At 39.0% G+C, this 23919-nt stretch overlaps 1 protein-coding gene across 2 annotated transcripts in view; it reads right to left on the bottom strand.

Moving 5' to 3' along the window:
• Pgm5 (phosphoglucomutase 5) overlaps positions 1–23919 on the bottom strand; it is a 174610-nt gene that overhangs the window by 137684 nt on the left and 13007 nt on the right. For both annotated transcript variants that reach the window (XM_010605863.3, XM_010605865.3), the window contains exons 2-6: positions 12914–13076; positions 9715–9861; positions 6441–6566; positions 3004–3194; positions 2251–2405 (exon numbers count right to left, since the gene is read on the bottom strand). In XM_010605863.3, coding sequence (XP_010604165.1) covers positions 2251–2405; positions 3004–3194; positions 6441–6566; positions 9715–9861; positions 12914–13076 — 782 coding nt within the window. The remainder of the gene's footprint in view (positions 1–2250; positions 2406–3003; positions 3195–6440; positions 6567–9714; positions 9862–12913; positions 13077–23919) is intronic.

The following is a 23919-nucleotide window of genomic DNA, read 5'->3' as shown; positions in this document are numbered from 1 at the left end:
AGAAAGGTAAATGGAACAAAACATTCTGCCCCGTGGCGCTGCTACATGAGAACTTTAAATTGAGTTGTGTTCAACATAATGTCAATATCTCCTTAAGGAGAGAGGTAAAGTGAGAGGCATCCAAAAGGTATGTGATTCTTGTACCATCCAGAAAAAGAACACATGGTCAACTTACAAAAATCAATTAAGTTTCCAATTATTAAGGAACAGTTGGAAAACAATATTAATAAAACCTTTTCATTTATAATAGCATCAAAAAATACAACAGAAAAGTAGGAGTAGATTTAACAAAAACTGTGTTAGACAACCACACTAAAAACTATAAAACTGATATATGTGAAAAAAATTAAAGAAAACCTAACCAGAGAGATATAATATATTCATGGACTAAATATTAGTAAAATGCAATTCTCCCCAAATAGCTGTACAGGTTCAACACAATCTCAATCAAAATCCCAACAGGCAGTGGAAGAAACTGACCCATTTGCTCTAAAATGCATGTAGAAATGCAGAGGACCTAGGAATGCATGGATGAATGAAAATATACTCTTTTTTTTTTTCAAACAAAGAAGAAGAAAGTATTGGAGGATTCAGATGATTTCAGTGTAAAATTTTCAAAAGGATCCACAAATGAAGCAGTGGAAAAGAACAGATAATCCTAAAACAGATTCACATGCATAAGGCCAAATGAATTTTAACGAAGTTACCAAGGCTGCTCAGGGGAAAGGAAATCTCTCACTAAACAGACTAGGAACTGGATATACCCCCCCAAAAAATCCTTAATTGCTCCTTCACACCATACATAAAAATTAACAAAAAAATCATCAAATCATGACAGACATAAATGTAATAGTTAAAACCACAATGATTCTAAAACATCTTTCTGACTGTGGAGTAGGTAAATATTTCTTGAAGAGGTCAAAAACATACATAATAACCAATAATTAAAAGAAAAATTAATAAACTGGACTTCATCCAAATTTAAAACTTCTGCTTATCCAAATATACTAAGAAAATGAAAAGCAAGCAATAGGCAAATATACTGTTTGCAGTACATAAATTTAGCAGGAGACATTTAGAAAATATAAAACTATAAATCAATAAGAAAAAGACAAAATCAACTTTAAAACTGGTTGGCTCTCTTCAAAAATCACTGCCATTCAATGAAAGAGAAAGGACTGTGCTAGATGAAGAAAGAACTGAAAGGACATTACCAGATGCAACACAGGGCCTTGGACGGGATCTTACTTTGGTCAAAACAACCACAGAAGACATTCTGGGGATACCTGGGAAATTCGAATGTCAATTTGGTTACAGATGACACAAAAATTTATTAATAAAAAGTTGGAGACTGTGGATGGTTAAAAAAAGCAGGTTACATACAGTATTTTTTAAATTTCTTTTGGTACTATCAAGATAATATAATATTTATCATGTACATTATCTTACAGATGTGATTCAAATTTTATGGAGATTGTATGTGATATTTATAGAAAGAGATCTAGTGAGGAATATAAATGTGTTTACTAACATGGTAACTCAGGGAAGTGTATGATGTTGACGTTTTGTTTCTGTTTTCTAACTTTCTACTATGCACATGTCCTGTTTTCATACTATTACATGCTATTCAAGAATATTAGACTCTGAAGTTCACTGCTTCTAAGATAAGACAGAAGGCAGAGGTAGAACAAGGATAGAGAAATCTAAAACTGTCTGAGGCCTGCTACGCAGATCTTCTGCTGGGGCCTTGCCATGCACTACTTCATCCCATTCTCACAAACCTGTAAAGTATCCTATCCGCTCTGACAGTTAATAACGGTGTACATTAATTTTTGTACATACAGTAGTATAATATGGCATCCAACTCCATGCTCTTTCCCTTCACCTATAAACACTTCCAAATTTAGTAAGCTCTATTACTAAGCATTTGCGAAAGGTTTGCTACCTACCGGGTACACTGCTAGATGTGCTTACAAGTCACCTTATTCATACCACATAACAAGCCGTGTAAAGATAATAGTGTTATTATCCCCATCTCACAGCTAAGAAAACAAAGGTACACAGATCAAACAAGAAATGAGAATGAAGCTCAGGCCTCCTGACTCTCCAAGACTACCGGGCACACCATATCACGTCTCCAAATTCCCATGTTTTCAAGAAGCTACCAGTAGGTTAAAAGAAGATGAATGCCAGCTACCAACCAAGGGAACGCTGTATTTCGTAGTATTTCACGGCGGCATTCTTGCTTACCTGTCCAGGGCTGTGCTGGTCGGCATACTTCTCCCAAATCCTCGAACGCCCATCTGACGGAAATGTGGAATGCAAGAGAGGTTGGCAGCAATGATGGCCAGGGAGTCGGAAGGACTCACAAAGAAGCCATTTTGGCCAAGAATCATATAACGGTCCTGTGGGAAGGAATGTGTGAAAATTATCAGGCAGGAGCATCTGCTGCCAGCAGCCCATTCCCATAACCATCACAAGCCACTGCCCTGCCGTCTTATATTTAAACAACCTGAAACAATTTGAAAGAGGCCAAAGAGAGCATGGGAAACCTTACAAATCCCTGAATACGAAGCATCCACAAGTTTGACACAACTAGGAATGTGTTCCACCTGTTGAAAAGTGGATGACTACTCCACACTTCAGGAGCCTTCACGGACTTAATTCCTCCTTCCCTCCAAACTGAATGGAGAACAGCAGTTACTGCTAAAATAGCTGGTTTCTTAATATGGTGCTTTCAACAAAACCAGCTGTAAATAAAGATTTACTGCATTAACATGTTTTTTAAAAGAAATTCTTTGTAACATATGCTAATCAGAATCTAAGAACAGCGATGGCTATCGGATTGCAATATTTAGACATTTAACAAGAGAAGTGCTGTAGGGCCAGTTAGGGCCCCAGGCCCCAGTCAAGTGGGCTGCAAAGGCAATCATTAACTCTGTGGTTTCCCATGCTTGACTCATATGCTAGAAAGGTCAGCAGACAGGAAACTCTCCTACTTACTCCATCAGCATCAAATGCAGCTCCAAGTCCATACTCTCCTCCTTTCATGGCTTCCAGAAGGGTGGTGGCATATGTCAGATTTGGGTCAGGGTGCTGCCCTCCGAAGTCCTCCAGGGGAACACAGTTTACTGCAGAATTGGCTGGAGCCCCCAGCTCATCACACAGAACTTTTCTTACATAAGGTCCCATAACTATAAAAAAAAAAAAAAAAAAAAAAAAAAAAAAAAAAAGATATACAATGATGTGAAGTATCATGGGAGAGGATATTTTGTTCTGGTTAGAACAAGAAAGCATTTAATAGCCCTGAAGGAAAAAAATCAATTCCACAGGCTTTTTCAAGACACAACATAATTTCATTTCAACTATTACTTATTGAACATCTACTACAGTCCCTTGACTGGGTTCACATATAGAAGATATATTCAAGAACCCAGCTAGATGAAATTTTTCTCCCCAACGTTTTCTAAAATGTTTCCGGGAAAAAAAATCAACCATATTACAATGATTCATTATCTGCTGCTTTTAATGTATTAAATGTTTTGGCTGAATGTATACAAGCACACTCAATGTTTCTAGCAATGCTCTTTGTGTAATCAGTGTATAATTAAACTCTAAAAACCACTAAAGCATCGTATACTGTAAACTAAGCACATTTTGCAAAACAAGGGCTAAAGAGCCTTACTTCAACTGCATAGACAGATGCGCCTTGTAGGGATCATATTGCACATAGTTTCTAAGTTCTGGGGCCCTTATTCTAGTAGAGGGTTGACCCTAATCTACAGATGAGTGACGGGAACAATAAGACTAAACAAGAGGTGCCAGCTGGAGCAGGAGGGATCGCCCTGAGTCCAAGGCCAGCCTGGGCTACACAGTGAGACCTTTCTTCAAAAAACAAACAAACAATAAAAGCTAGGCGTGGTGGCGCACACCTGTAATCCCAGTACTTGGGAGGCTGAGGCAGGAGGATCACTGTGAGTTTGAGGCCAGCCTGGGCTACATAGTGAATTCAAGGACAAGCCTGAACTCCACAGCAAGACCATGTCTCAAAACAATGAAAACAAAAACAAACAAATAAAAGAGAAGTGCCACCTAATGCACACCTGTGGAATGATTTCATCTATGGTTTAAGAGAAGAAATGGCCACAGGTAAAACTTCCAGGAGGAAACAGCATTTCTGAGGGTACTTGAAGGAAGAAGAATACAGATCTTGTACGGGGTAGAGACTGAGGAGGCCATCCAAATAGAAGGAACATTAGGAGCAAGGGAACAGAGCCTAAATTAGATCATACAGCACATTTACAGACCACCATATAAGCCTGTTCGCTGAATTATATGTAAAGTACTGTCTTCATTTATTTTCCAATATAAAACAGTTCTCAAATAGTAAACACCTCTTGATTTTGCCTGTCCAGCACCCACTTTTCTTCCTCTAGAAGCAGTATTTGAGGGGTGTTTTTGAAAACCACTTCCTTTCCCAAGACAGTTCAAAAGATCTGGGTGTGGCTAAATGCCACTGCCTGAAAGGCTGAGTAGTTGACCTGGGTCTGGCCAATACGTGACCTATATTCCCCAACCAGAATGACTGAATCGCAGATGGATGTATAATACAAGCCAGGCAATGAGGCTCAATCCCAGAAATACTGTTCAAACTAAAAACTAAAAAGGAGCTGTGTTTTCTCTAAGCAGCCAAAACTAAAAAGGAGCTGTGTTTTCTCTAAGCCAGATACTACTAAGGTAAGAAACTGAAAGACCTTTTTCTGGAGAGTATGATAAGTACAACAGGAGAGAACAATACTTTCAATCCAAAACCCTTAGAAGAAAGCTCATGGAAGATAAGACCCATGGGCTCAGAGCTCCCTACGGATTTTTTAGTGCCTCAATCTTAAACATGCCATGTATTCAAGGATCACTCAAATTTTGAAGAATACACTCAACACGACATCAGACCAAGCAAAAAGAAAACTAGAGAAAAAGGAACTTATTCCTGTAGGGAGGCAAAAACTTTAAAAAACTGTATCAGTAACATCTTCACAGACACTAAGGAGACAGAGAAAAATGCCTGCAATTGAAAAGCCTGACAATACCAGGGATGATTGTTAATCCTGCCAACACCCAGGAAATCGGTAAAGCACACTTCTAGGTGTATCTGTGAGAGGGACTCCAGAGATGATAGGCACATGGGACAACAAACCTACAAGAGACTTTCCCTGAATGTGGGTGGCACTAGTCAATAGGGCAGATGCCTAGAAGGAACAAAAACAAGCCTGCCACAGCAGCCTCTTTTCACTTTTCTGTTCTGTGAAATGAAGAGCTTTCCTCCACTATGTTCTTGTGCTCCGGTATTTCTGCCTGACCACAGACCAAAAGCAATGGAGCCAGCTGCTCACGGACTGCAACCATCAGCCAAAAGAAACCTTTCCTCCTTTAAGTTGACTTTATTGAATATTTTGTTATGGTAATGACCGACTAACACTTCAGATGTTGGCCAAGACACAGAGAAACTAAGACCTTATACACTATGGGTAGCATAAATGACATAGCTACTTTGGAAAAACAACTTGACAGTTTCTTATATAGTTAGAACTACACTTGTCATCTTACTCAGTAAAACCCTCCTAGATACTTAGCCAAGTCAAATGGAAAAATATGTTCCCATAAAGACTTGTTCGTGAGTATTCATAGCAGCTTTATTTGTAATAACCACAAACTGGGGCGACGTCATTTCCATCAATTAGCAAATGGAAAAACTGTGGTACAACAACATGATGGAATACTATGAAGCAGGAATGATAATGGATACATATAACAGCATGAATGTATCTTAAAAACAAAATTTATATCCCCATTTATATAGTTTTCTGCAACAGGCCAAACTATGAAAGTGGAAAGCAGATAAATAACTGCCAGAGCTGGGCAGAAGGAGGGGTGTGACTATAGAGTCTACAAAAGAAACTTTTATAGTATGAATTTGATAATGCTTAAAACTAGAATATCAATAAAGAGATGTATATTTGTAGTATTTACTGATAGGGAGATACAAACTAAAATAAATGGTTTTTTTAAAGTTGGAAAAGATTGACTCTAGAAAATAGGAAACTGGAAAAAGAAAGCAGGTGGGGAATGTATTAGTTTTATAACAAACTTTGTTTGAATTACTGGACTATAAGTTATGGTGCAAATTGTGATTAAAAAAAAATACAGTTTTAATCCATACTCCCATAGCATAGTCTCAAATTCATTTGTTCAATTTTTATTTCCATTCATACCAAAAGAAAGACATTAAAGTCCTGTAGTTTCCCAAATCATTACAAATATCTGAAGATATACAAAGTGTGTACCCATGAATCTATCCTTCTTCATAGTCTCAGAAACCCAACACATGGAGAGTTCTCCTTAACGTTTCTTTCCCAGCAAAGTGTGGCAAACCATGAGCTCACCTCCATGCATTGCATCAATGCGGATCTTCAGCTGGCTGGGCCCAGTCAGCAAACCCTTGATGGCATTAAAGTCGAAGATGGTCCGAAGGAGATTGAGATAGATATCCACAGGGTCCACAATCTCCACTGACAACAGGAAAACGAACAGGAATGTCAGGGACCACAGATAGGGGAAAGACTTAGAAAAGTGCAAAATGAATCACTATCTAATGGCATGAAATTCCGAGCACAAGTCCATCATAACCCCACACATTTCCTGGGAAGTAAAGCATTCATTTAAAAACAAAAATCACAAATGAAACACAACCAAGATACTACACATTTTTTGATCAATGGGTAAAAGTAATATCAAGTTATAAATTTTTAAATGAAAAATTAACCATATAAAATAATATTAAAATATGCCATGCCATGCCTGTACCCCCTTCTTTCCACCACCACCCCAAAATGCACACACAGCAACGCAACCAGGCATGTTGGCACACCCAGATGTGTGTGGGGCACTGCCAAAAAATGACTCAGCTGGTCAAAAGAAGAAAGAAGAAAGAAGCAGCCTCCACAGGGACCTCTATTTTCAAAATGCCAAAATGCCCATCAGATCCAAGTGCATAATTAGTGACAAAAGCTATACAGTATTTCTGAATTTGCATGAAATCTATTTTGTAACCGCCTGGTATCCAATTTCCAGGACTAGGCCAAATATCTGAAAATCTTCATCAAACAAAAATATTCTCCAGTGTCTGCTACCACTTCATTACCAAGAATTCAAAATAAGTATTTTTCATTTATTTAACAGAATACATCACATTCTTCAAATGTGTTAATTGGTACACCTGCTCAGAAAGTAATTTTCCTAGAAGTAGTAACTATTTGACTTTTTAGAAACTAAAATTTTGTCTTGCTATCAATTAAATTTTTAAAGCTTTGTTTTATTTCAATTTTTAAATTTATATATATTGCTTTTTCAAATTTTTTTAAATACATACTACTTTGAAGCCATGAAATGCTTAAACAAGCCCTAAAGATATTACCAATCAATCCACTTTCAATAATTTTCAGTACATCCAGATGTAATATTTAGTGGATGAGATTTTAACACATAAAATTATTCCTTCATCTTGTTTGATGTACAACTAAAAATACTTTTCCTTACAGTTAAATCATTACACTCCAGGGGAATGAAAATTCATCCATTCTATTTAATGTTATTGCTTTTTAAGGAATACAGACTATTTTTAGTTATCTTTTTAAATGAAAGGGATATTAATCTAGAAAATAGTTAAAAATTAATCCACATGAACTGTACACCAACATAGTTAAAGTGCTTCATTGTATACTATTAAGAATTTATGTTTTATATATATTTTACCACAGTAAACATTAATCTATAAAATATTATACCAGGCATCACAGCACACACCTGTAAGTAAACTCAGCACTCTGAGAGGCTAAGACAAGAGGATTTTGAGTTTGAGCCTAGCCTGAGTGACTTAGCGAGATTCTGCCGCAAAATAAAATAGGGGTTAGGGTGTAGCAAAGGCCCTGGATTCAATCCCCAATAATGCAAATAATAATAATAATAATAATAATAACAATAAATAAAACATCAGGTCCCAAGTACTTTAGAAGTTTTAGTCACTAATTTAGGATAATAGTTTTGGTAATTTCATTCAGATTCTTTAATTACTGAACTACTTTCCAAAAAACATTTGGTATTTATTACAGACAGCACACAGTTCCAAGCAGAAAGGTGAAAAACAAGGAAGCCAGAAGTCCACATAAATTGAAACTTTACATCAAATAGTTCATGCTCATGACATTTTAAGGTGAAATGCCAAGGACTGATTTGTTTCCAATTAACTCAAGCTTTGCGCAACACCTGAAACAGCAAGAACATAGCACATAAATTATCTAACTGATTATCTCCTTGGGAGCCAAGGAATCCCTCCACCCACCTCCTGGTTATCAGCAGCATTTGAAGAAGTAATCCAACTAGCAAAGTGGCTGCAGTAATCTAAGCCTGAATCTAAGCACCAAGATGCAGGTCTCTTGGGCAGCTATAAATAATGTGAAGACAACAAACAGAGAAAGGAAAGAAACCTTTTTCCTGATTGAAATGCCTGGTATTTCTCAGCTCTCTTACAGCCTAGTCCTTCCAACACATGTAGTCAAGCATATGTGAAGCGTTCTGTTTAATTTAACACGTCCCGTCTTCCATTGTCTAGCCCTCCATGTGTGTGCACACATGTGCATGGGCACGCTCCCAACGAGGTTAATAAAGCAGGCACTGGTCCCTCCAGGGAGGATCTGTGGCTTTCAATAAATTCTGCTCACGATCTGAGTGAACAACTGGCTTAAGATTTTTCAAGAAAGATTTGGCTACACTGGCCCAACACATTTTAAGGGGTTTTTTTTGTCATTAAATATCATGTGGCCATGAACCAAGTATTTTATCTTTACAGCCAAGTTAAATTACTTGCATAATAAGGACACCATTTTAACACAAACTGTATTCAAACTTGTAGGGGCACTAAAACAATTTCATTCTGGTTCTTTAGTTCTTGAACCACTTGTTTAAATACATTTGGCAGTTACTCAATTCCTTTGTAAAATCTCCTAATTTAATGCTTGATACAAAGATGGTGATCAATAATTGTGTGTTGGGCTGGTAATTTAGCTCAGTTTCTGCCACGTGCCTCACAAGCACAAGGTCCTGAGATCGATCCCTGACACCAAAAAAAAAAAAAAAAGTGTGTTATATTAAGCTGAATCACATGCTTTGGCCTTAAAAAAAAAAAAAAAAAATCCTCTTGGAATTTTAATAACTCCATTGACTGACTTGTTAGCACTCTTCTTAACTAAGGCATTTCAGCATGTTCACTTTAATTGCTTAGAAAATCAAAGACAAATTTTTGAAACTCATGGTCTACTCCAGGAATATTATAATGAAATCAACCATAAAATTTTTCCTATGTTGAAAATGACCGGGAGTTTGGGAAGTGATTTTTTGAAAGTATCCACATATAAATATTTGGTTGCACCCATTTCTTTCTGTATCAAATACAGATTCCACCTATTTTTTAAAGTCACCCATCAGAGTGATAGTTCAGTAAGTTCTATGACGGCACTTCCTTGTGAATACCACTGGCCATTATCAACCCAAAGACCCCACGCCACTCACAACCCCTGGACTCCACCATATAGGCCCCTTGGAAGGCACCCCATCCATGGAGTTGTTCTGACTTCTTCAAAATATATCTGACCTCTCTATTACCTCTGAATGGTTTGAATTTGTTCTCCAGGTCAAATTCTTGTCTTCCTAGCCGAGATAGGTCAATTCGAAGATCAGGACAAATGGCGTATTCCTCGATAGTTTTGCTGATCTGATATATTTTGTCTGAGACAACATCTGGGGCTGGACCTAAAATATGAACACCCAAAATGCATTTTTTTTAAGTCTCAGGAATTTCAATCAGAGAAATGTTACCATCCTTCTTCATTCCTTCTCTAAACAATGAAAGATACACAATATAATTAGCCTGAGTGTTTCTTACACTGTCCTTCATCTATTGGGGAGGAAATTTGGTCACCCTCACCTGTTCTATGTAGGCTAAGAACACACACGTTTGGTTTGTTTTAATCCACTTCTGAGCAGTGATACATCTCTCCTAAAAATAGTTTCACACTTGTTAGGGAGACCTGGTTATGTAATCAGCTTTATTCAGACTATGAGACACAAACAGGAAATTCACTTGACAGAAGTGCAGGATTCAAGATTTAAACCAGTTTCCGAAGTGTACCTAAAAAAAGAAAATATAATTTCTACTCCCAGCTCAGCTGCCTAGTTGATGCAGGAGTGTAACCAGGTAAGTTTATTATTTTCCACAATTCACTCTTTAACCCAGGGGTGGCAAACCTTTGGCACACGTGCTGCAGTCAGCTGTTTGTTATCACTGAAAGCTCTAAAACGCTCGCCAGCATTGCACTCCTAAGTTTTTAAAATGGGTATTGACTAAAAATATTTGACACATTTCCTTAAAAAGTTAAATTGAAGGCCGGGGATTTAGCTCAGTGGTTCCACCGCCTGCCTTGCAAGCACAAGGCCCCGACTTCAATCCCTGGTGCCAAAAAGAAGTTGACAATTCAGTGATTTGGTCCCCCGAGTACCTTTTGCAAAATATCTCCATTTACCCCAAGTTCCTTCTCTAGTCTTGTCCCATTGTCTTAGCAAGGAACACTTCTTAATACTTTTTGAACAGCCATAGGCAACTATTTCCCAAAACTTCTATACCCTTTGAAATTACATTTGTACTCATCTTTGCATTCTTCTGTAAAAGTTCTGACCCTTTTCTGAGACTTGGGCTGTAAATTAGCTCCACACTATACTAACCATGTGATACTGGTCAAGCTTTCAATCACCTTATTCCTCATTTACTTCATCAGTTTGTTATGAGCATTAAATGCGATAATGTGTGAAAAGTGCTGAGCGTGGTTACCAACCTATTGTAAGTATTTAAAGCATTAGCATTTCCACTGTTTCTATTTCTCCTCAACACTTATCATCTTCCTTTCTACTTAAAAATATGCCGTGAATGTTCCTGTCCTCTAAGCATATTTTAAAAGCAACACAACTCCAGATGTGTCCCATGTCTCTGTGCCTATAGGACAGACACTCAGTCCTTCATCCCTAAGATGTATTTTTATAACACACAATCACCAGAGATGAATGCCTGCAACTTCAGAAGAAGGACGTTAGAAGAACTTATCTTACACTGAGTAGGAAAAAAAACTGAAACTCTCTATGCCATGAGGAATGTTAATTTCATTAATAATTCTATGACATACGGATGTAAACAACTAAATGTTAAATGATCTTCAAGATGGGTAAAGGCTGAGTGATAAGTGTAACCCTCAGCCCACATCGAAGGTCTGACTTAGATTTCATACCTTCCTGCTATTCTGTCTACAAAATGTGCATAGAAATTGCTTTGATTTGGATATAGTGTGATGGGTCCCCCAAAGGTTCATTGCTAGAAGCTTTAGCCCCAGTGTAGGGAAGCTGAAGAGGAAGAGCCTTTAACCTAGTGGAAGATGGTGAGGCTATTGAGGGTACCACCCCTGGAAGGAAAATGTAGTTCTTATGGGCCCCTCGTTACTTCCTGAGACAGCAAGTTATCATAAAAACGCAAGCCTTGGTACTTCGATTTCCTCTCTCACAATGAGGCTGACTGTTCTCTCTCTTTTCTTTGCACCATGGTGCCATCCACCATCCACCATCTTCTGCGGTTGCCAGAAGGCTTTCACCAGAGAGTGAAGAGACGAAGCCACTGATCTTGGACTTTGAGCCTCCCAAACTGTGAGCTGTATAAATCTCTTTCCTTCCTCTAACATACAGCCTTGGCTATTTATTTGCTTATGGAGTATGTTTAACATTCAACATGAATAAAATTTATTAGTTGAGTGAAATGCAAATTAGCTGTGAGGAGGGGGAGATGATAAACTCCTTTTCAGAATATGTTTCACCTGGGACCAGGGATGATTTATAATGATAATTGTTGCTGCTCAAAACTCAGCTCATACCAACATAAACGCTCAAAGTCAGCATTGCTGTTTAAAAGAGTTTGAGTCTTAGCAAACAAATACGAATTGGAGGTACATCCTTACTCAAATACAACAGCTATAAACAAAATATTAAAGATCAGCAGGATAATTTGACTACCGATTATATTTCAGATGAGAAAATCAGTGTTATTTTTGTTAGACGTGTTACTGAAGTTATGCAGGAATATGCCTTTCCTTTTCAGAGATACATACCCAAATGTTTAGCTACGAAATGTCTACATGCTGAATTTTTCCTGAAATTGCTTCAGAAAAAAAGATTAGCAAAATGGAAAAGAGGTATTGGATACATGGTATCCACTTATTTTTCTCTCTGTTTTGTGTTATATTCAATTTTTTAAAGAGATTCACCCTTATGCATATGTCTCAGCCTTACTAGTACAAATTGATAAAAATATGAAGTAATTCTGTGTATTTCAGTGAAACCTGACACTATAAAAAAGCAAGCCCAGGGCTTAGGCTAAAAGTTATGTCTTTCTTTGAGCCACCATGTGACCTTCTACAGCCACTCAGCCTTTCAGGGCTTTGATTTGTTTATCTGTAAAATGAGAGAAATGGCCCAAATGACCTTCTGGGTATGTACCAAATTTAAAACCTCAAGCCCTCACCTATCAGTTAAGCATTAACTATTCAATCATTTCTCAGAAGAGCTCAAGAGACCAAGAGACCAACCAAATGGGTCTGAGAGCCTGTTAGGCTACTTTCCTATCTCATCACTTTGGACAACTTTCTGGATTCTTCTGAGCCAATTCCTTCCTCTCTGCCTGGCTTGTCTACCATAAGAGGGTCATCATAAAACTGTGATAACATAGTAGGAATGAAATTGTGATTGAGGCATTTTCTGAACCACATACCTCCATTGGCAACATTAAACTTCACTCCAAACTCTCCGCCCGGTCCTCCAGGACAGTGGCTCGCTGTTAGAATGATTCCACCAGCTGCCTTGATCTTCCTAATAATGCAGGAAACTGCAGGTGTTGACAAGATGCCATTCTGTCCAATAATCAGTCGCCCAATCTAAACCGTCAAGAAACACACCAAAATCAATCCAAGTAACCTGGAATTGAAGGCTTCTCAACAGGAAAGTGTCCCAGGTTCCGTCAATATATAATCGATCACTTGGCCAAAGGAACTGGGTGGGCTTTAGTTAAGAGAAGAGGTTGATCCCTGCTACCAAAAAAAAAAAAAGAGAGAGAGAGACAGAGAGAGAGAGAGAGAAGAGGGAAAGGAAAGAAGGAGCTCAGGCTTTGTCTGCTCTGTCCAATGTCTCCAAGACTATTTGAGGCATTTATTTCTAGTAGGCCATTATTAGCATACAAGTAGGACATGGTTCATTGATCTTCAGTCGTCTGAAACTCCTGTTTTTGATGATCAAGGGTTTTCCTTGAACCACACAAGTTCTTACGTTGGGCCTCACTCATAACTATGCATGTGAACATACCAGAAATTTCAAGGATAAAGAAAAATACTACTACTCTGCTTCTCCAGTTTCCTGGGCCTAGGAGCAAGCTCACACAGCAAGAGGCCTGGCTAACAGCATCCTCTTCATATTTTTACTGTGCCTTTAGATAGTGCTATGGCTTGTGTTTAGATGTGCCCCCACAGCCTCATGAAGTCATAGGTGGGGCTTTTTCAGAGGTGACTAGATCTAGGGTGTGTGATGCTGGGGTTGATTCATGGTGCAATGCTAGGCTCAAGGGTACTAGGATTTGCTTCTCTTGCTTCCTTCTGGGCGCCATGAACTGTTTCTTCTCTGTGATGCCCCTCTGCCATGGGGCCCCTGCCTTAGAACCAGCCAGCTATAGACTGAAATCTCCACAAACCATAAGCCAAATAAACCTTTCCTCCCTTAACTTGTGAGTGTTGAGTATTTTGTCTCAGTAATGAGAAAAGTAACTAAGACAGTTAGGAATTCTCTTTCTACCACTATGTGACAACATGTGCTGAGGACAATGACAAAATTATCCAGTCATGCAAAGGAGAACTCTGGAGGTCTATTCGTGGCTATGGCCAGACTCATTCTGTAGCTACAAAACTGGCTTTTGAATAAGTCAGCAACACAGCCCTGAAGAGCATTATTTGTTTCATTTTGTTTTAAAACAAGTTTTCAGTCATCTAATCCAGTGGCTCCTCAATGCTTTCTACAAGTTAGAATTACATGTGAAGCTTTTTTAAGCCCAATAATCAAACTGCATTCTAGACTAATTAAATTCCAATATCCAGGTGAGATCCAGCTATGTGTGGTCTTTAAAGTGGCACAGGTGATTCCAGTGCACTACCAAGCTGGCTTCTAGGCCCCCTGTGACTCACAGGTCCTGCAGGGTGGGCATCATCAGCCCATGTGGTAGAAATGTATCACCTCAAGGCCCACTCAAGATCTACTGAATAGGAACCTGCCTTTCAGTAAGGCCCCTTCTCTCTTCCCAGACAAGTCACTTGAGAAAGACTGATGTAGCCCACAAGCCACAGCAAGCTCTATCCTCAAGCCCAACAGCAGTCACCCTGGCACCAATATTGCCCCCCAGATATAGCTGTATCTGTATCTATATCTATATATATTAAGGAATGTGCAAGTGAAATAAAATATGGAAGAGAGAAGCTACATTACACAGCCTCCAACATGGCTTCTTGGACTGCTCTCTTGGACCACTCATTATGGGAGAAGCCATAGGAGAGCTGCCACACCATGAAGACCTTAAGCAGGCCTGTGTAGAGGCCTCTAAGAGTCCGAGGAGGTCTCCTACCAACAGCAAGCACCAATGCCAGCCTCATCAGTGAGTCCTTTTCCAATGGTGCTCAAGTCCCCATCAATTGTTCACATGATAAAACCCCTACTAACACGTGACTGTGACCTCATAAGAGTCCCCAAGCCTCTCAGAGAAAGTGTGATGGATAATAAATACATGTTGCTGTTTTAAGCCAGAAATTAGTGGCTAATATGGGAGCAATAAGGAAAAATGTCAAGAATAACTCCAGCTTTCTATCTTTAATAATTTGATAGGTAGTGGTGCCAAGAATGACAAAGGACAATGGTAACACTCACTATCCACAGCCATAACAAATTATTTTCCATATACTCATTAAAGTTTATATGGTCATTCAGTTCATTTTACAGAGTACTTACCATGCAATAGGCAATATAGAAAGTCCTGCCAACATAGCAATAAATATCATTTAGCCACTGCCCTCAATGTCTGGAGAGTTAGGAATCTAAAAATATTCTTAACTTTGATTCATACTTTTCTGTATCTCCCATTTTTCAGAATTATTCTTACAGAAGTAATCCTTACAGGGGGAAAAGCATAAACAAAGATATTTTCTGCACTGGTGATTACTAAAAATGCAGTCTCTGCCCACGTCACTAATTTGTGAGTAAAAATGACTTCAAATTGCTCTTAAGGCAATAAAAATTCAGGTTTGTGGGCTGTACAATCTATATTTTCTTAAGTGGTAAGAAAGAAACAGAGACAATGCTTTAAAATTAAATTAAAAATGTAGAAAAAATTATTTGTATGCTCTTACAACAACAGAAAATTATATACACTTTGAGCAAGGACTTGTTAAAATACAGAAATAAATATGTACAGTTGATCTGCTAAGTAAGAGAGATTATGAATTTTTATGTCGCTAAATTTGTTATTTCTTGTTTTGGAAAGGTAAACCTACTCTGTTTAAGAAAGTTAAGGTGAGTAATCACACTTGAATAAAATTTCAATCTGAAATAGGTTCATTATAATTGGAGGATTAAAAAAAATATTAGGAAGGAACAGACATTTCTCAGACAAAAGTAAAAACAGCAAGTACATATATTAAAAATGTTCCACATCACCGGTCATTCGAGAGATGCAGATGAAAACAAAACTGAGATTCCACCTCACCCCACAAAGAATGGCTGCTATCAAGAAATCACACAATAACAAATGTTGGCAGGGTTGTGGGGAGAAAGGAACCCTTCTCCATTGTTGGTGGGAGTGTAGACTGGTGCAACCACTATGGAAATCAATATGGAGATACCTCAAACAGCTGGAACTAGAGGTTCCATTTGACCCAGCCATCCCTCTGCTGGGTATCTTTCCAAAAGAATTAAAAGAATCACATCACAGTGATATATGCGCACCTATGTTTATAGCGGCACAGTTTGTAATAGCTAAAACTTGGAAACAGCCCATTTGCCCATCAATTGGAAACTGGATAAAGAAGATGTGGTTTTTCTATAAAATGGAATACTATTCAGCCATAAAGAATGAGAAATTAGATTCATTCATAGGAAAATGGATACAAACTGAGGATATACTCCTAAGTAAAATAAATAAGTCACATGTGCAAATACCAAATAGTTTCTCTGGTGTAAAAAACTACAATAGTACATAAGATCCCAATGAGATAACTGACAACATGAAATAGGAAGAAAAGGGCTAAAGGTTTAGGGAAAGTGGGAAGTATAGGGGAAAGCTAATAAGTGAAAAAATAGGAGAAAATGGAAATAAAGTGTTTGTAAATGGGGAGGGGAGAAGGGGGTGAAGGGAGGGCAGGGACAAGGGGAAAAAATGAGAACCAAGACCTGTCATATAAAAGTACAAGATCCCAATATTGAATGTAACTGTACTGTATACCTAAATGTACCAATAAACTCAATGAGGAAAAAAAATATTAGCAGGGAGAAGGGAGGGAAAGGAGATGTAAAAAGATTTAAGATGTTATGTACATGTACCCACTCCCCACAACGAATGTAATCATTATGTACTACAAACAGTACATAACAGCTTAACTATTTTAAAAATTAGAATTAAAAAACTAAAGATTAAATTCTAGATATCTAGAAATTATATCTAGACGAGACCTTCTCACTAACCATCAGTACTAAAAAAATGAGGTAGTGCTGGACACCATCCATAACTCCAGCTGTGGGGGGATGAGACTGGAGGAGAGACAGGAAGGTATGCAATGGGGTTTCTAAGGTTAGACACAGAAATTCATGAAGCTATTCCTTGTCCCATGTGAACAGTCCACAAAAGGTAACCTCAGCAGAAGGGGATCTGAATAATCAAGCTGGTAAGATGACCCACTCTGGGGATACCATTCAGCCTCCTTCCCCAGGCTCCCCGTCAACTGTCCCATTTGCTCCTGAGCAGAGAGGCCATGGCAGCACAGCGGGAGGCTATGCATGGGCTCAGCAACATGGACTCACACTCACCAAGGCCACCCCGACTATGGCTGCTGCTGAGAGTCCTATCTGCCAGCAGCAGAGACCAACACTAAGCCCCTAGTTTGGCACGGTTTCCCAGAGTAATCCAGTCAGTGACCTGATCACAAGCTGATTACTTTAGATTAGTTTTTTCACAAAAGGGGCAGCACTGTGTACATACTAGAGTTGATGTACGCTAAAGAAGACACGCAGAGAGAGAGCCAGCTACAGACAGAGGCAGAGATTAATGTGGCCAGAAGCCCAGGAAGCCCAGGAATGCTGACAGCCACCAAAAGCTGGAAGAGGCAAGGAACAGATTCTCCCCTCGAGTCTCCAAGGAGCGTGGCCCTGCCCACACCGGGATTTTAAATTATGGTCTCCAGAACTATGCAACAATAAATTTCTGTTGTTCAAAGCCACCAGGATGGTGGTAATTTCTTATGGTATCCCTGGGAAATTAATACAAAACCTGTAAACTAATACAAAATCCATATTTATTTACTAAGGCTGCCATAGCAAATTGTCATCAACTTTGTGTGGAAAACAGCAAAATTTTTATTTACTTTAGTTCTGAAGACAAAAGTCCAAAATCAAGATGTCAGCAGGGCTGTGCATCCTCCGAAGGCTCAAGGGAAGGGTCCCGCTTGTCTCCTTCCCTTTCTGCTGTATCCGTGTGTTTCTGGCCTCAGGGCCGCATCACTCCAATCTCTGTCTTCATATCATTTTCTCCTCTGTGTGTCTATCTTTTTTCCTCTTCTGTTAACTTTCCCTCTCCCAATCAGCCCCAGGCAAATGTTATCAGAAAAAGCGTGGCTTTTAAGATCTCTAGTTACTGATAAAGGAAATAGTTCTTAGAGACCCTGCTGTATAAAGAAGCCTACACAACATGAAGTTATAGTGAAAGACATGGATATGCATCACCTTGGTTCTAACCCTGACACAGCATGAACCATGCAACTTCTCTGAGGTGCAAGAAAAGCCCCAAAGACAAAGACAAAAGGATACAGAGTTACAAAAATTCACTTAAAATGGGTTTGTATTAAGAATGAAATTAGTAAAGTAACACCATTCACAATAGCATCAAGAAAATAATTAAATAGGACTCACTCTAACAAAGGAAGTGAAAGACCTCTAAGGAAGACTACTGAGCTCTGAAAAGGGATATGGAAGAGGATATCAGAAAATGGAAAGATATCTTCTGTTCCTAGATGGGCGGAACCACTGGTCAAAAAGGCCCTGCTTCCAAAGCTGATACAGATTTAATACAATCCCAATCAAAACACTAAGGCATTCCTCACAGAACAAGGGAAAAAAAATACCAAAACTTACATGGAACCATGAGACCCAGAATTACAAAAACAATACTGGGCAACAAGAGAAAGCAGGAGGCCTCACAGTATCATATTTCAAGTTATACTACAAAACTGGAGTCATAAAAACAGGATGGTGGCTGGTACAAAAACAGGCATGCAGATAAATGGAAGAGAAAATGATGGAGAAACAACCCAGGCATATTCAGTTCTCTAATCTTTTTTACAAAGGGGCCAAAAACACACACTAGAGGAAAGATAACCTCTTTAACAAATCGTGCTGGGAAAACAATGTCCAGAGGCAGAAGATTGAATTTAGACCCATATCTCTTACTATATACTAAAATAAAATCAAAATGGGTCAAAAATCTAAATGTTAAAAAATCAGCTAGACAATAAAATAAGTAAAACTCTTGAAGACACGTCCTGAGGCAAGGACTTTCTGAACAGAACCCCAATTGTGTCAGAAATAACATCAAGAATCAACAAATGACATTCTATTAAGTTAAAATCCTTCTACCCAGCAAAGGAAACAAACTAAAGAAACAACCTACAAAGTGGGGGAAAAATTCTGCCAGTTATTCTTCAGATATTCTTCAGTTATTCTTCAGACTAATATCTAGAATATAGAAAGTACACAAAAGTAATAGACCCCCTAAAATAAAAAGATTCAATAAAAAAAATTGACACGTGAAAGGAACAGACAATTCTCAAAAGAAGAAGTACAAATGCCAAAGAATACATAAAACATGTTCAATGTCTTTGGTCATTAGAGAAATACAAATTAAAACAACACTAAGATTCCATCTTACTCAGAAAGAATGGCCATCATTAAGAACGCAAATGCTAGTGAGACTTCGGGGAATAAGGAACCCTTCTATACTGTTGGTGAGAATGAAAACTAGTACAACAACTATGAAAAGCAGTGTGAAGATTCCTCAAAAAACTAAAAATAGAAATTCCATTTGACCCAGGAATTCCCCTTCTAGGTATCTTCCCAAAAGAGTTAAAGACATCATATTATGGGGCTATATGCACATCCATGTTTATAACAGCACAAGTCATAATAGCTAAATCTTGAAAAAGGTCTACACGTTCATCAACAGATGAATAAATAAAAGAAATGTGGTTATGTATACAGACTGGAGTACTTCTCCACCATAAAGAAGGATAAATCTGAGTCATTTATAAGAAAATATATGCACCTTGAGATGATAATGTTAAGTGAAATAAATCAGTCACACAAGCTTAAATACTGCCTTCTTCTATAAAGAGTAAAATAAAAGACACATAATAGCAAAGAGGGAGACAGATCTTTTGCAAAAAGGAAGGGGACCAAGAGAAGCAGAAAGGGGGAAGGGATGGGAATGAAAGAGGAAGTAAAAGATTAAGATGTATTATGCACACTTACCAACTCCCCAAAATGAATGCAATCATTCCATATTACAAACATGCACTAACAAAAAGTTTTTAATTAAATATGACACAGATGATACTATTGTCTTCCCCAAATCCCATACCTTCCTCCAAACTTGAAAATTATGTTTTAGATATCAGATTCTCCCTTAAAGTATGTTCAACTTTCTGGAAAAGTCCTAGAAACACTACCCTCTGTCGAAGTAAGCAGATTGCTACCTTGTAAGGAAAAGATGCTCTACTTATGTAACTTTGGTTTTGCTTACAGCATTAAAGGAGATGACGTTTGACTTTTATATCTGAGTGAAAGCCAGACAGCAGGTGAGAGAGCGCTAAGCTGTGGCATTCTGCGGGCCCCTCCCTGATCCTTCCGCACCACGGAGCCCTGCAGAAGGGGCACTCACCCAGAGAGAGTTCACTGTTGCCGAAGAACATTCCTTCAGTTAACACTTGGAATGGGAACCAGGCAGACCCGAGCCCACTAAGCTCAGAGGACACAGATAAATGTGCCAGGATCCACAGGTAGACATGTGAACACCATTCCGTGGGCCCCTGCAGACACATGCCTCTTCCTGCATCCATGGACAGGAGACGGACACAGGAGGAACTTGCTCCTACTCAGGTGTGACCTGAAATGCTTGGGGAGGAGGAAACAGTAGGAAGCAGTGTGTGACTGGCACCATTTATCTCATGCAGTTACTTAGGATCTGTCTAACTTGATGGCAATGCTTCTCAGAAGCATTCACCTCTTCTATGGATATAACTGTTTTCTCCACTCACAGAGAGGCATGGCAAGCGTGAGAGAATCAGCATATCCCTCCACAGGCCTCAGACCAGTGACTTGACAAAGAGAAAACAGGACACAAAAGCTGTCTCCCCAGCACATCTAGTCCTTCACTTCATGTACCACATGAAACTAATTAGTAAATGATTTTATTTCTGATGGCTCTTTCTGCAGAATGTTAACTGCCTTGCTAAATTAGGTTTAGTATGAATTCAGTTTCTAATTAGTGCAAATTACAGTCCTAGAGAGGAGAGATGTACAATTTAAACCCCAAGGCTAAAATTTCCAAGTAGATGCAGAATTTCAACTTTACATGATTTTTCCCTCAGTAACATAACACTAATGAAAGCAGGAGTATTTTCACGTGTGAACCACCTTAAGAGCCTTCCTTTTATGAGTCTCTTTTGGCTTTAAATATGTCATTTTTTCATAAGAAAGAAAAAAAAGGTAAGGATGACAAATTCCTCAGTAGCCTCCGTTCACTGGGTCATATCCTATAACAGAATCATCTCCCTGTAACAGGATCAGATCCCAAAGGGAACTGGGGAAAGCGAAGAGAGCAATAAACAGAAATTTCCTTGATGGTTCCCAGAGCGTTCTACGGGACCACACAGACACCAGCAATCCACCTCGAAAGTACTGTGGAGAGCCATAAACCCACAGAAGCCTGTTTCCTGCACTTGCACTATAAAGTACACACACACACACACACACACACACAAGTGCGTGCACACCCCTCTTGGACCAAAGCTGAGCTCCTATGGATCACACGCTTCAGTCTCTCAGTTCCAGCTGTCAGAGAGCGGTGCCAGTCCTTCAGCAGCACCTGCTCGAGTGAGGAGGAGAAACTAAGTAGAATGTTGAGAAGGAACTGATTCAAGGCAGAGCATGGATGTGGTTTCCAGACATCACGGAACTTCTCCATTTGCATGTTCTAACTGCAAGTTCCACTGAATGTTCCCTAATTGTGCCGTTCTGTGCTTTCTCACATGCAGACCAGATGGGAATGACGGGGCTCATCCTTGGCTTCCTGTATCCCTGGAAGCCTTTACCCACACCCAGCTGGAAGGAGGCCTGAGAGCACATTTGGACCAGGCCAGCATGGATTTCTCATGCGACTCCTCATATCTGAGCAAGTGTGGAAACTCAGAGGCATCTACAAGTTTGGCCCAAGTTCTGTTCCTCAATTAGCCTGCTCGATCTGAAGAGTTCAGCAAGATCAGGAAATCTAATTTTCACTGGCTGCAAAATGAGATGAAAATTGGATGCAGTGTCCCTCCCAGTAGCCAGGTAATTCAGTGCTTGGGAAATGCTCTGGAATCTTTACCTTATAAGGCCTGACTCAGTAAAACAAGAAAGGCCCCCCCAACTCGCTGCTATTTTATGAGTAATCACACCACTTGAACACAGGGAACAGAACTCCAAATGTACACTGTGTCTGCCTGGGTCAAGAAAGCAGAGCTGACTGCCCTGAAAACAGCTAATGTCTAATAGAAAAGGATAGAAAACAAGACTTTGCTATCTACCTTCTATGTGACTCTGGGTAAGATCACAAATCCTACTGTATCTTGTGTTATCTAAAAGATCACGTGACACAGGTGAAGGGCAGTAACACAGCCCTGCTGCAGTTCAGCGTCCAGCACCTGACACTCTCAATGAACTTCATGTGCCTTCTCTGCCAGTGTCCTCTCTGTGTATTCAACGCACTGCTATTGTCATTATTTCACTAACCTGAAATGTTTTCCTAACTATAATATGTAAGTCCAAAGCTGGGGATTTAGCTCAGTGGTGCCACCGCCTGCCTCACAAGTGCAAAATCCTGAGTTCAATCCCCGGTAACAAAACAATAGTAATATTAAATAACTCCATTTTCTTTTTCTGAACATTTAAGAAGTACACATAAGCAAGAAAAAAATAAAAGTTACCTGCAACCCTACCACTTAAAAATGATCGCCATTAACATTTCTGTTAGAGGGCCAGGGATTTAGCTCAGTGGTTCCGCCGCCTGCCTCGCAAGCACAAGGACCAGAGTTTGATCCCCGGTACCAAAAACAAAACAAACAAAAAAAAAAAACACACAAACAGAAAAACATTTCTGTTAGAGCCTTGGTCTATGTGCCTCGGTCTTTACCTGTTTAATTCATGTATTTACATATTTTCACAAAAGGGGCTGTTGTGTGGCCTATATTGTTCCCTTCCCTCAATCCTTTCTTTCTATGTCACTGGCTATTCTTCCACAACCTTATTTTAATGGCTGTATAATATTTCATTGTTTTGATGTACTATCATTGATTGGCCAATATACAACTGTTCTTTTACCTCAAATTTTATACATAAAACTAAAAAAATGTTTGAGGACTAAGCCCATATGCTCGTAAATATTAAACAGGATATATAGTTTAACAATAATTAAGCAGAAAATCATTTAAACATGTTTGCATAACTACAGTGTCTTTTCTATTTAACCACCAAACTTGCTCACAAGGGGGCTACCGGAATCCATGATAGGGAGTGACAGGCCCATGTCTCAGGCCTGTCCTCACCTGGATCTTCTCATCCCCAACTATGCGTCTCACTGGCGGGGTCCACTTGTATGTACCAGGCTGGCCTGCTAACTTACCTGTGCCTTTGAGCTCCCTACACAAAACTGCCCTTGCAGGACAGATTCCTGCCTAGAACAGTCAGCTTGGCACTGCCTATATTTCTTGCTCTGACTCCATCCAACTCAGCACAAGTCCTACTTATCATCAGAGATACAGATCTTTAGGGGATATTTAGTCTCCTCAGTTGGTTCTACAGAGTCTGCAAATATTGCTCATACTAGGGACTCTGTTCTACCCTTTTCTTAAATACATCCAGAGAAAAAGACACAGTTTTGCTGTGAGTGGGGAAGGCGGATGGGTTCCGTGTGTCCACATATGCTTCCTGATGAGCTAGATAAATGCCACAGTCACATATAGACAGAAGTCATACATATCTACGAGAAAATATTTTGGGAATGTATATATGTGTGTCTAAAACAAAACAAAAAGCTCAGTATCTTTAGCACCTTCATAGGTAGAACATGTATCTAGGTAGGATATGCATGTATGTATGTATGTGTATATATATATATATACATATATAAATATATATATATGTATATATATATGTATATATATATAT

Source organism: Fukomys damarensis, unplaced genomic scaffold (genome assembly GCF_012274545.1).
Source record: "Fukomys damarensis isolate Sample0158 unplaced genomic scaffold, DMR_v1.0_HiC HiC_scaffold_31, whole genome shotgun sequence".
In the NCBI taxonomy this organism is placed as follows: Eukaryota; Metazoa; Chordata; class Mammalia; order Rodentia; family Bathyergidae; genus Fukomys; species Fukomys damarensis.
Note: the sequence above shows the minus strand (reverse complement) of the source record. Positions and strands in the feature narration are given on the sequence as shown.